The sequence below is a fragment of the Maylandia zebra genome, linkage group LG7 (genome assembly GCF_041146795.1).
Source record: "Maylandia zebra isolate NMK-2024a linkage group LG7, Mzebra_GT3a, whole genome shotgun sequence".
Classification (NCBI taxonomy): Eukaryota; Metazoa; Chordata; class Actinopteri; order Cichliformes; family Cichlidae; genus Maylandia; species Maylandia zebra.
Window position 1 is genome coordinate 64466650 of NC_135173.1, and position 13767 is coordinate 64480416.

Consider the following 13767-nt stretch of genomic DNA (forward strand, 5'->3'; position numbering starts at 1 on the left):
GTGGAAGAGGAGAAGAGGACGTGAATGCACGAGAGGAAGACACAAGGCTGTCATCCTGCAGGGACCCAACAGTAACATACAACACTGAAATTAAACACCTCAAAACTATTATTTTATTTAAAAAACCCCAAAACACATTCTATACTAGCTGTACAGTCAACAGAAGAGCACATGATCACAGGGAGTTTATAAGAAAAGCAGGAAAATGAAAAAGCATTTCTCCCACACGAGAACGAGGTGCTTTTTTTCATTGGCAGCATATAATTACGACATTTATCATCCTAAACTTCCAGCGTCTTCATTTTTCACTCATTTGCTGCTTTTAATCTTCTTGTCAAAAAGACAGGAACCAATTACAAGGTGTTGCCAAGCTCAACTCTAAAATTACTGCCAAACATAAAGTCCACTGGCACGGCTTAATACTGATGTCCTGTAGACACGATGATTTCTTTAAGCTCATCGATGCCTCGTGTAAATCAAATAGAAGACCAAATAAGGTTGGGTTTAATTCTCTTTATTCTGCTGATCCTTAAGATGATGTTCATTTCTGATAATGGATCTCGCTGACCAGTTATTAATCTAAATCAATTCTTTTAACTGAAAAAGAAGATATTTCTTATGACTCTGAAGTGGTTTAGATGGGAATAGAAAGTACATTTATAGTTATAAACACATCCTACAAGCCAAATCTGACACATGAATTACATGGAGACAAAACATATAACATTTAGGATAAATACAGCCAGGTAGAACTAAATAAAAAGACACAAACAGACTGTGGAAGGATGCACGTTAGAGAGAATGAGGGCCCCCTCCACCAGCTGCAGCACCAGAACCAAGCACTCCCAAGGCCCCTGCCCTCTCCCCTTTGGGAATATTAGGGAGGAGGGTGTATGGACTGACGGACGCAGACACCTCCCAACATCCCGTCCGTGGTTCTACCCTGTGGTAGAACAGCATGATGTCACCTACCATAGGGTAAAACCACTGACGTGACACCGGAGACAGAGACACAATGCAAAACCAAAGAGAACAAAATGAGGAAAAATAACAACATGTACAGAGAGGAAGACCTGAGTGACAGCAGACGCAGCGGGCAGCATGGACACGTGTGATGGACGGATGGAGAGATGGAGGAGGACAGCAATGTTGTGAGAGGGTGAGAGAGAGAGCAACAAGTAACCCAACACTATCACACACGTCTGCACTTCTAGAAGGCAGAAAAGGCAGTTTTATATCAAAATGACAATTTCAGACAAAAACAACAGATTAAAATCTGCGCCATTGTGTTACTGCATCTACAGGCTGGAAAGACACACATCGGTATCACTGTGTCTAGGTTTAGGCATCATAACGGTGACAACGCTACCACCATCAGGGTCAGGATGGAAACTGTAACGATGCCCTATCTTGCAGGAAATTGACCTTAAAAACAAAATTTCTTTCTCACTTTACTTACAAAAAGATTGTAGAGGACAATTTTTAAAATAAAACAATGAAGCTGGGGGAAGAACAATGCAGAAAACAAAGATTTTCAGAGAATCGCAAGTTTTGAAAAGCAGTCATTTAAACACCACTGGTTTTTCCGTTGCTTTTTTACCCAACAGGAAGCTGGTGCAAAGATTGAGAAGCAGCAGGAACAGACGAAATACACCATCACCAACGTTAAAAACCCCTGGATTACATAACAAGCTTAACAAACCCATATAAAATGACAGAATTTGAAGATGTAAAGAGAAGCTGCAGGAAAGAGTTTTAGGCTGCTCTCACCTGGCGATGCCACCGTAGTCCAGCCCCTCCTCCCCTCTCATAATGATGTAGAGCCGGCGACGAAGATCGTATGGCTTCACGTTCATGATCTGATGACAAAGCACGTTATTTAGACGTTGATGGTGTCCAAGAAGTGGCCTCACTTTCAGCCATTCCTAGACTCGCTTCTAAAGTAACTAAATGATTCTCCTGATACAAGAAGCTCTTTCAAATTAAAAGCCCTCAAAAAATTCACCACACAGAAACCCTTTATTCCTTATCACAGTGTTTTTCTATATAACATAAAGCACCAATGCAAAGCAGAGATAAGATAAGATGTAGTTATTAAATGTTACCATTATGTAAACTAGAAGAACAAAAAAAAAATAACAAGTGTGTTTCATCCGTCTCTGACCTGCTGAAACGAGTCTTCAAACAGCGTCTGTCTGGACACAGAGATCTTCACGTGGCTGGGTAAGGCATTAGACTGCACATTTCAAAAAGAAAAAAAAGAACACCACCATCAAGGCGAGAAGAAAACCTCAGGATATTTCTGTAATCCCAATCCTAATCCCTTTCTACAATTCACATGTGTCAGCATTTAAAACAGGTACAGCGTTTACAGAGCACGTCACTGCTTGATCTGTACCATCTCATTACTGATGTTTCTCTTTTTAGTCTCAGACTGCTGGGTGTGAAGTATACGGAGGATAAAAAGCGGCAAAAAGTGAAGAACACTATGGCTCACAGACACACATAGTTCAACTTTTAAAGATTTTTAACAAAATGGCAAATACATTTAAAATAAAGCTATGGCATCTTCATCAAATCTTCTTGAGTATGAATCAGAACACTGAGATTAAATGAAGACTGACAGGACAGATGGGAAGAGCTTGATGCTGGAGCATACCAACTAACTCCAGTTCATCCAGGGGGCTTAAAGATTTTTCCAGACACCATAAGTATAAACAAACTGGTAACGATGCCTACATATGCAACCTGAGATTTTCTCTTTTTTCGAGACGGTATCTGAAGCTGTCTGTGGATCCATGGATGCCTCCCCCTCTAAGACCTCCCCGTAACCACAATGACATCATGTGGCTTAGCTTAGCTCAGTCTGAGTTCAGTCACAGTGGAAATGTCACTTGACAGATATAAAGCGCTTGCCAATCAGTTTGGTTTGGTTCACATGCCGCTAACATGTGAATGCTCCTAAAGCCGTGTCTACTACAAAATAAAAGCCTCCTGAAAGTCCAACTTTGCGTTAAGAATGTCAAAGACTCGAAGATTTTATATGAGGCTAAAACCAAAAAAATCTTGCCGTTTTTGAAATACTCTCCAATTCTGAACGTGCACTCTGTTCTCCTGTTCAAAGGCTTGCACCAGTAAACAGCTGCGCTTCTATGACGGTAATGACTGAAAGTGGCAGCACTCTAACGCCACAAACTGACATTTTTCCCTTATTATCAGGATCTCACAGGTTTTCTTTCTACAGTATTAGAATGTGCACAAGCAGATGTAGCCTTCAACTCCCAATCAGTCTAAACGGTCTATGCAATAATGCTTGTGATGTGTAAAACGATAGTTTCTCTCTAGTTTGGCCCTATACTGCTGTAGCTCGTGAGGAAAGGTGTGCAGTTTTAATAAAGAAAGTGATGTTTTGTCTTGAGTTTATGTAGAGAGGAAATAACTGCCTGAAAACCAAGTCGTCCAGAAAACTGAAAATATATTTTTTGGCCACACTTTTCCAGTCTTAGAGTGAATTATGCTTTTTTTTCCTTCTCTGGGTGAACAGATCCAGACTGCAATAATCAAGGTGAGCAAAGTGGGGAGTTTTATTGTGGCTACAGACTCTATTTAACACTTACATGGCACAGGAAACGGAACTGGTGGTATTTCCACCTGAAGCTGCGGTCGTAAGCGCCTGGTGAACCGCCCTGCCGTGACCTGCACGCGCACACACACAGACACACACACACAGAAAACAGAGAAAGTTGGTCAATTTTACAAGTTTCAACAGAACTCTAAAGGTCAGCTGACCAACAGAAATTTGGCGTCCTCTTTTGAGGAATACTTAATTTGCATCAGCTCTACAGCCCTCGAGTGTCTGAGTCGCAAAGACAGAGGTGAGCCTGGCCCCGCAGCTGTGTTAGTATAAGCTCCACCAACCCACTGTATGCGCACACGCACACACAGTGGATATCTGCCTTGTCAGCAGCACAGAGGCTGAGAAGCAGAAGTAGAGTTAGACAGATGATTTGGGGGGGAGTGAAGAAGAAGGAGGCCTCTAATGCTTCGGGTCTGTGCTTGCCGAGCTGCCAGGCACATCTCGGTTTGGGTTAGGAAATGGCGACCGCAGCAGCAGAGCACTGGCCGCGGACGCACACTCCTGCAGGATCCAGTGTAAGAAAACAGTGAAGGAGGCCTCTGTGAAATAGCAGCCTAAAAATACGTGCAAATATCTGCATGAAAAGCAGCTCGCCGATGCACACACACACACACACACGTCTTCAGCACTGACCACACAAGCAAATACACACTTGCATGCAGAAACACAGAAAAGCACAAACACCCACACAGATGCCAGCGCAGTCTGCAGTGGATGTGTTGTCGCACATCTGCACATTCTGGGATTTGAGACTGCTTCAAGGCAAAGCAAACACTCACAGGCTGAGGGGAAGAGCAGTGTGTGTGTGTGTGTGAGTTTTCTGAGATCCTCTGTGACACTGATTCTCTCTGACTCAAAGAAATATTCAAAACAGGAGAGAAAGGAAAGGTAATGGATAAAAAGGAACAGCAAAGATGATGGGAGTTTAGAAAAAAGATTATTTTCAGGTTTTCACCAAACGAGCGGCTTGTGTGACTTAATATTTTCAATGCAGTTATGTCAGGCCGAGGCAAAAATCACTTAAATATTTTGGAGAAAGTGTCGAATGATCATTTAATTAGGAAGTCTTTGCCTCGGCCTGTGACAGCTTTGGGAGGAAAGGGCTGAGAGAATATTTACCCTGACTCAAACCCAGGTCGAGGGTCTTTAAAGGTGGTGGTGCGCGAGTTGTGGTCCACGAAATATCGGACTCCCTCGGCGGTGTACTTCATCTCCCAGCCCGGGGGCAGGGGGTGCTCCTTGATCATCCTGCAACAGGGGAGAGGGCAGTGAGCGCGGTCCCGGCTCGAGGGGCCCCGTCTCGGGGGATGAAACTGACATACCTTCCCCTGCCAACTCGTGCTAAAACCAGAAAGCCTGCGCCGGTGTGCCACAGTGGAGTTTACCTCCTATGAGCATGGCAATGGTAGGTTTGATTATTCAGGTGGCTTCAAACCACAAGAACGCTTAGAGGACACAGAAGCAGCATGTTTGGCTTTAAGGTGAAAAGCAGTTTTCTTTCCCTGATGCTTTAGTCGCTCTATTTAAACCTACTGTGTTGATCCGAGGTCTAAAACTCTAAACTTTTGTCACGGTCAAGGTTGTGTTTAGGTTAAAGTTTAGCACCCCGTGTTTAAAAAATACAAAGTGTATTTTTTTATTTGTTCAATGCGATATTTGATTGATCTTTTATTTAGTTGTGAAATGGTTTCAACTTTACACAGACACACACACACTTATTAAGGAGTGCAACGATACTGACGGAAAACCTGATCATTTAAAATTAAATACGGATGTATAAATGGTGTCAGCAGTGTGATATTAATCTGAGTAATTGTTCTTTTTGTATGCTTTTGTGTAGTTCTGACTGAGTCTCTCACCAAATCCATGCACTCCAACGCATTATGGCCACTTTTTTTTTTCTTTTCTTACATGCTCTATATTTTTTAATCACAATAAATTCCATAGCAGTCGCCCTGATCTGCCTGTGAATCTGTTTCCTTTCTATCGTGTTCCCGGATGCTAGGCTAACACAGTGGCATCACCACCTCACAGTAAGAGGTGACGATGCTAATACAGCTTTGTAATAGATTCCTGTCTTAAAAAGTGCTACATAAATAAACTTTACTTACTAAGAAGTGCCTGCTTTTAAATCTGTCTGTTGTCCGAGGAATTTGCAGAAATGCAGAGGGGGAACAGCGTTTTTCACTTTTCAAACCAATTTGGATGAAAATTAAGAAGAACAACACAGCTTTTCACCTTTTCGTAAACGTTGTCTTTTTAACGTGTTTTTGCTTTGCTTGGCTAGCCTGAAAATTTGAATCAAAGACTCTATAAAAGGGGAAGGGGAAAATAATCAGTTGGCTGCATGCTAAAAAATGAATAATTTACAAGAAGAAAATCATGCTTTTAGGTTCTAGAAAAGATCTAGAATGGCAACAAAGGTGTATCTAACACACCGAGGAGAGCAACTGAATCTCCAGAAGAAGATGCAAAGAAGGCTCAAACTCTGAAATGTCAGCGGGTCAACTAGTATGGGTGAGACGAGAGGAAAATCAGGAAAGTGAGCGAGATGACCAACAGCGCATCAGACCTGTGTCCAACATAATGTGAGGTAAAGCTGCTTTTTTTTAACTTATGTCAGGCTGTGAAATAAATGTTCCTCTCGGGGATAATACTCTACTCGTGTTTATATCATAATGTAGATGAGTCACTGTGTTGTCATACTAAACTGTGCATGACTACCACGTCTTGAGTATGAGCAAACACCCAAAGCGGCACGCCACCTAACAAGCAGGCCAACACATGCACGCACACAGAGATATTTTCCAGCTCGCTGTCTCACCCTTGGGTCCGAGGATCATCCCACTGCGTCGTCCGTGTGTTGTGGTTGACGAAATACACCCTGCCATTGTCCTGACGCTTCTCTGTGGAGACAAATGGGGCAGAAGGAGCATGCTCAGTGGGCTCAGAGGTTCTTGGAAAACTCCACACTCGACGGGATCAGAGGGATCACCTGACCGAGAGGAGAAGAAGAAAAAAATCTCGCCGCTATGAGAGAAAAGCAGCGAGTCTTTGTGGCATTTCGCTGTGGGGTGATCCAAATACCTCACCGGGGTAAAGCAAAATATGTGTGTGTGTGTGTGTGTGTCAGAGTGACCACAGACATACAGCAGAGAGTGTACACTGGTGCCCCATCCTCCTCCTCCCGCCGCTGGTCTGACATCTTTTTCTCATTAACAGGAGTGTGTGGAGGGTTCAGAAACAGTAGTGCTCGCATTGCAACTCCTACTCACTCCACCCCCCACTTTACTATAACCACCCCACTTGCCACTTTCCCTTCTTTTCTCCTCCATCTCCCATCTTTCTCTTTTTCAAATCGGAGCAACCGCAGATGAGAAAAAAAAAAAAAAAAAAAAGCGCACCCGAGAAGCAAATCAGAGCCAGCGATGTAATTGAGGTTTTGAGGTACCGCAACATGTTGAAAAGGCATCACGGGCAGAAAGCTGGGGGTTTTTATTTTTTATTTTTGGAGAGAACACGGCTGTGATGAAGTCTGTGAAAATGTTGGCGGACCGGGAGCCGCCAGCAGCGTTCGTTTATGAATGAATGTGCGGGGGACAATTCGCCGTGGCTCCGGTTACATTGCTCTTTTGGGGCAGCGGTGGATGATGAAGAGCCCCATCAATAACGCAGCCCTCTGTAATTTGTGGATTTCAGAGCAAAAGGAAAGCGTACAGTGATAAATGAGTAGAGCGCTGAAAAGAAACCATGAGACACTTTATCCAGCTTTTCTACACGGGAATGAAAATCACCATCAGTGGAGGGATTTATCAATCAATTAACAGTTGGCTGGCTCACAGGTCAGTGATTCAGGACAAATGTAATAGCCACAGAACCAGAAGAAAGGTTTGAAATCTCCAAAAATGTGCTTTGAGATCTGTAAAAGGGAGGGAAAATTTCACCGTGCAGCAACTGTTTTCCAACACCTCCACCTAACAGCTGCACGCACATAAGGAAAGCGCATTTTGAACCATTAAATCGAAGGTTCACGTCAGGTAGTTTGAGTGTCGCCAAACCTACCTGCAGGACCGGTGAGGGAGGCAGAATCACTCTTTTCAAACAGGCTGTAAATCTAGCACACCTGGAGACGATTTTAGAATATTCTCGTCTTTGCCTGGAGTTTGTTAACAGTCGCAGAAGTGTGTGCATGTGTGCGTGCGTTAGATGAACTCACCCCATCCAGGAGGCAGCGGGCCCAGAGGGTCATTTTCCACCGGAGCACCGGATGGCTGAGGGGGGGGAACACAGAGAGAAAACAAATCCGGTTAGGACACCTTTATTAAGTGTCTCCTCTCATAGCTTGCTTTTGCTCCGGTTTTCTCTCGGTCCTCGTCGCCACCATCGCAAAAAAGTTGTGGAAAACAAAAACACACAACATGTTGTGAATAAACCAATCAGAGCTCAGGTGGGTGAAGAAAAACTGAGAAAAACCCATACAGGTGCTCCTAACTGTCGCGACCAAGTCTCTGCTCGACCTCCCTCCCTCAGCGATATCTGTGGCTAAGTGAGGGTGTATGTGTGGGTTATGGGGAGAAAAGGTGGATGAGGACGGGGTAGTGGGGTAGCTCCTCTCTGCCTCAGCACTGAGGGGCGACTGAGAGAGCTGGCCGGCCGGCGGCTCGTATGCCTTCCAAAAACTACACGCTCGGTAGGAGGATAAAACAACAACGCTGTTCCAATGAGCTCACTGGCTGGATGCAAGCCCCACCCCCCCACCAGCTTCCCGCTCACCTCCTCCCTACCCCACCCAGAGGTCCTCCTCCTCCACCACCGCCTCCTTTCTCTCGCTCTCTTCTAGCGCTGCTGTGAAAGTAGGCAGGGAAGTGCGATGTCTGAGGGAACTGAGGGAACATTCATGCTTGTTCCAGACTGGACACCACCCACCTCCCTGGCCCCCACCCACCCCACGCCTGACAAAAGGCACCTTTATTCACCCTGGGCCTGGAAACCACTGTGGGGTTTACTCAGCCTGTACTCACACACACATACACACTGAAAATGAAAAAAAAAAAAAAAGAACATGTGTGCGCCATGGTGTGGAAAGTTTGTCCATGACAAACAGTCAGTCAGTGTATGTTCTTATGGGGGAACACACACACACACACACACACATACAGGAATATATTAGCATGAGTGGAAAAGCAGCTGAAAAGATGCTTGTTAGGAGTTAGCAGAAGATTTTTATCAAAAGGGACGATTTAGGTGTGTCGCAAGCAGCTTCAACAACATTCCCTGCACCACCAAGCAGAGTGCTCCTCATTCTCATGACAACATGTTGTGGTGCTGCTGTAAATAAAAACGCTGCTATTTAGCCATAAAAAGCTCCGCTTGGGAGAAAACCCCCCCGAAATCAATTAGAAAAACTTTTAGGCGGATTCACGACCTTTCTGATGGACAGCTGATCGACACACTGCCAAACTTGCTGGGTGTGTTGCTGAGGACGTGAGTGAGTATGTGCAGTGCCATGAGGCCCACTGTCATATTTTGGGTAAAAACACTTTGTGTTTCTGCTCCAACATGTGTGGAGAGATGACACACAAACCAGGGACTGTATATAAAAGATGGACGCGGCGACTTTATACAGGTTGAAGCCTTAATGTTAGCATTTTGCTAAGTTGTTGCATTTGCATGATTCTAAGTTGACTGTGTGGGTGCTAATAAATGAACTACCACAAAAACAGAAGCACAAACCTCTTTAAGGTCTGTGCCAACTAGCAAGCCACCTAAACAAATGCTCCAGTTCCAACTATTGCAGTTGGGCAGCCCACCAGTTAATTACAGCCGCCACACCATTAACTTTACATCATCCCAGCACACAATAGTTATAAAGGGGACAAACTATCAATGATTTGGATTGTTTGGATTCAACCTCTTACCCCTAAGTTTAGTGATTATAATAGTGTGTCTTTTCTCTCAGTTCCCTGAACTTCAACCAGTCGCAGCAGATGCCCCGCCCCTCCCTGAGTCTGCTCCTGTCGGAGGTTCTTCCTGTTAAAAGGGAGTTTTTTCTTCCTGCTGCCGCCAAGTGCAAATTGAACCGAATTAAATGTGGAGCCCGAGCCTATTTCTAACACGAAACCTCTCAACTCAAACATGATATTGCATTATGTCTTTGGTTTCCTGTGTCAAATGATTCAAATCACTCATTCATGTTTGGATGAGCAGTTCCTCAAAAACCTGCAACTGGACAGTTGTAGCTGCAATAAATAACCTAATTTACACTCTTAGAAAACAGGCTGAGCACTGGTTTATTAAGGGGCGGGTTTAGACAGCACAGGTAGTCTTTGTTGTCTTCTGTTGGCTATGAAGGGAAGGTGGCAAACCAGCATTTTCCAAATGAAAGCTGGTGAACCTTCAAAGATTTTTTTTCCCACATAGACATATTGCACCACACAAGCAATGATTATTTCCTGAGTAACCATAAAGTGGAGTACTATCCACCGAATGTCAGCATCACCTTAAACACCATCCCGCCCCCCCTCCCTCCAAAAAATGTGACTGTGCCCATTTAAAGAAGCTGTGTCATGGAAACAGTGAGGGAACTGGGATGGAAAGGACTGGGCCTGCTGGAGGAGCAAGAGTGGGCACATAGCAGGGTTAAAGGGTGTGTGTGTGTGTGTGTGTGTGTGTGTGTGTGTGTGTGTGTGTGTGTGTGTGTGTGTGTGTTGTTCCCATCGACAGCCAATCTATGCCCCGGCGCCCCACCCTTATGGGTTTTCTGTGACTAAAAAAGGTAAAAGGAGAATATAATGATATAAAGACACGATGACTTCATCTTGGCTCTGACCATTCAGCTCTTCAGCAGCTTCCAGACGCAGTGAGGCTGGAGGGAAGAAAAGAAAAGGAGGCTGAGAAAACAAGGGAGGGGAGAGGAAGCGAGGGAAAAGCGGCGTGCTGGCACAAATGTGTGAAATAAAGGTTGGGTATTATGGACCTGGAAGAAATACGCCACAAAGGCCTCGTTCAAGGCCAGGCACCACAGGTGAAAATGGCAATTTCAGCTGGTTGCTTTTAACACTTCAGAGGCAAGTTAAAAAAAAACAAAAAAAAACAACACAAAACAAAACTGAAATGCTTTTGCACTGTGAAATCCTTCGTCACATTTTGGTTGCAAAGAGGACTTGTTGCTTGCTTTCCACATCTGCAGAGAGCAGAGAGGATGGTGTGTGCACAGCTGGAGACGGGAAAATCTGAGGTCAGGGAGTTCATGAGCCAGTCGACACTTTATCTGTGTGGGTCTTTGAAACTAACACATTCAAACAAATTAATGGCTCATAATTGTCCAGTGTTTATGGTGCTGTGTGAATTTACAGCTGCACACCTATATGAGATTTTTAAAGATACTTTTACAACCTTAAACTAAAAGTGATGATTAACCACTCTTTTTCTTGATGTACTGAAAGATTTTCGGATTGATTATAATGTAATTTTCTGTGTTATGTGATGTATTAACAATATGCCAAAGAACATCTGACAGTGAAGTTAAAATGCTAAAAAAGAACTACAACATTTGAAGAGCAACACATTAAACTTGACTGACTTTCGAACATATTTTTGTCATTCTTTCCATGGGTAGGTGTAATAATGGGGCTAAACTGCCATGTTATCAATAACCTACTGCTGGATATTGATATTTTTCAGACTCTATGACTGTGACCACACTCACTGCTCCATCACTCTTGGTGTTAATCAAATGAACAGAACCTACCGTATTGAAACAGGAAAAGACTCACTGGGAGACAGCGAGGGAAAGCTCATCAGGAAACCTTAATAACTGATTAAAACTGAATTATAAACAAACAAATAAACAAAGACATGTGAAACATGTCCCGGGAGCCGGTTTTAAGCCCTCTGCCTTTCACTACCTCCTGATCCACACTGCGGCTGAACAATCCACGGGAGGGCTGGCCTATGTGGCTCATTCAGGCTGAGGGCCCCAGAGGCTCGCCAACCAGCACCTGACCCACGCCTGGATCCAGGGTAGGCCTGATAAACATGGTCCATTGTTTCAGAGGTCACTTTGACTCTAAATCAACCTTAGGCCAGCCCCTCACCCGGGACCAATCTGCCTTGGGAGACTCTACCAGGGGCAAAGTGACACCTGCTGGCATCACCAAAGCTCCTTTAACACAATAAAGGCGTGATTCATGGAGGGATTCTCAGAGGTTCACAGTAGAGGTTCTACTCCTCCACATGGAAAAGAGCAAATTAAGGTGTTTTGGGTATGACCAAATAGAAGGAGACCTCAGAGTAGAGCCAGGACCCAGGCTTCGGACAGTGGTGCCCCTGAAGAAGAGCTGAAGAAGGTGGCTAGGGACAGGGAGGTCTGGGAGGTCTGGTAGTTTAGGTAGCTTAAACTGCTACTGCCCCGTGAAGCAGCCAGAAATGGACAAACATTTATACTTACTTGCTGCTCTTTTCCTTCTAAAGGACAGTCTTCAGTTCAATTCAGCTCTATTCTTATCGCACCAAATCACAGCACCAGTTGTCTCAAGGCACTATATATTGTATGGTAAAGACCCTACAATAATAAACTGATACTGTGATGTATGGCAGACATGTAGGGCTGACTTGAGGTGTTGTCGTTATTATAGGTAACAGATACAAACACGTTGTTGTCACTCTGTGATTTTAAATGGTGTACATAGTGTGGAAACTAATTATTTTCAATTTTCCCAAAAAATATTTGAATGATTTTCTCAATTAATTGACTTTTAACTTGACTTAAATTCCAAAAATTATGAAGCATATTACACACTAACCTACTATAATGTCACATCTATTTGTGTTGTCTAGTCAAGTCTACAACCACACGTTAACTTCGCAAACGATGAAGGAAAGCAGCAAAACAAGAACGTTTCTGCTTGAAAGTGAAACACTGTTGCTGATGAATAAGTGATGTGAATAAGTGCATTACTTTATTACTTTTTATTACTAGTTCTAAACAATGTTGTCAAGCTGAGAAGACTTCTTTTTCTGAACGAGATTATTGGCCAAAATGTCTTTGGAAATTGAAAGGATACAGCACTAGCTCTTATGAAAACTGCCATGAGGGCTTAAAGACTCGATTTGACAGCACACAGTAAGTTCCTAATTGGTTTAAATCTTCTAATTTCCATGAATAAATTCACAATGATATAAAGACCAGCATGAGTGCAGTTTTATAGGCTCTGTTCATTGTTCCTTTCCTGTTATAAAAGTGCTCTATGACGAACTGAGTGTAAACAGAAGTCGACGTCACATCCAGTCATGTGGACTGTGTGAGTTTTCTGTTCAAGTGATAAAACACAGGGCTGATTCAGGTAGAGCTGTTAAGGAGTCCTTGTTGCAGCCAGAAAGGGCCAAAAGTTAGAGGGCAAGGGGGAAACGAGGGAGGGAGGAAGGCCTCTGAGGGAAGGTGAGGGGGAGCGAGTGAATGAGTGATGTGAGAGCTGAGAATGAAGAGGGTAAGAAAGGGGGAGGTTATCTGAAACGAGTAGAGATAAAACTACAGATATTTTTGAGGCGAAGCAGAAAACGGGGATTTTGGAGAGGGAAACGGGAGATTGGGGGGATTCTGGAGAGGCGACAGAAAGATTGGGGAGGGGTTAAAGGAAAGAGTAGAGGTAAATAAAAAGGAAAGGCAGAAATGGGGGAGGGCCGGAAAACAGCAGTTAATGACTGCGAGCTACTCTCACTGGGGCTTCTAACGAGCAGCAATTACTCGCCAAACACACATTTGGAACTTCTATCACTGCGAGGACTGCAGCTGCAATCATTATTTTCATTCCACATTAATGTGACAGTTATTTTCCCTCCTAACTGCTTTGTGGCTAAAATATCACGAAGGTAAAATCTGCTCAAAGAGATAGACAATCTTTTTTTTTTACAGTCATGCGATAATAAAAAGTGCACAAAATATTCACATTCGAGTTAAAAAACTCACAAAGCAATTTTTTAAAATATCTTTTTGCATTTGTTGCAAACTCTTGGTTGGTTGGGATGAATCCTCTTGTACCATCAAGTCAAAACTTTTTGCCGTTTGAACGATGTTAAGATCTCACTGAAAACTGAAAGTTTAAAAGCTGTTTGTTTTTTCCACATCACTG

General features: G+C 43.6%; 1 protein-coding gene across 4 annotated transcripts in view; it reads right to left on the bottom strand.

Annotated features, from left to right (window-relative positions):
- Positions 1-13767, bottom strand: part of wwp2 (WW domain containing E3 ubiquitin protein ligase 2) — a 62005-nt gene that overhangs the window by 6744 nt on the left and 41494 nt on the right. For 3 of the 4 annotated variants that reach the window (XM_076886898.1, XM_004566117.3, XM_004566118.6), the window contains 6 exons: positions 7854-7908; positions 6462-6543; positions 4757-4885; positions 3618-3696; positions 2165-2236; positions 1771-1859 (listed from right to left, as the gene is read on the bottom strand). In XM_076886898.1, coding sequence (XP_076743013.1) covers positions 1771-1859; positions 2165-2236; positions 3618-3696; positions 4757-4885; positions 6462-6543; positions 7854-7908 — 506 coding nt within the window. The remainder of the gene's footprint in view (positions 1-1770; positions 1860-2164; positions 2237-3617; positions 3697-4756; positions 4886-6461; positions 6544-7853; positions 7909-13767) is intronic. The other variant, XM_004566119.3, reaches the window with a different exon arrangement.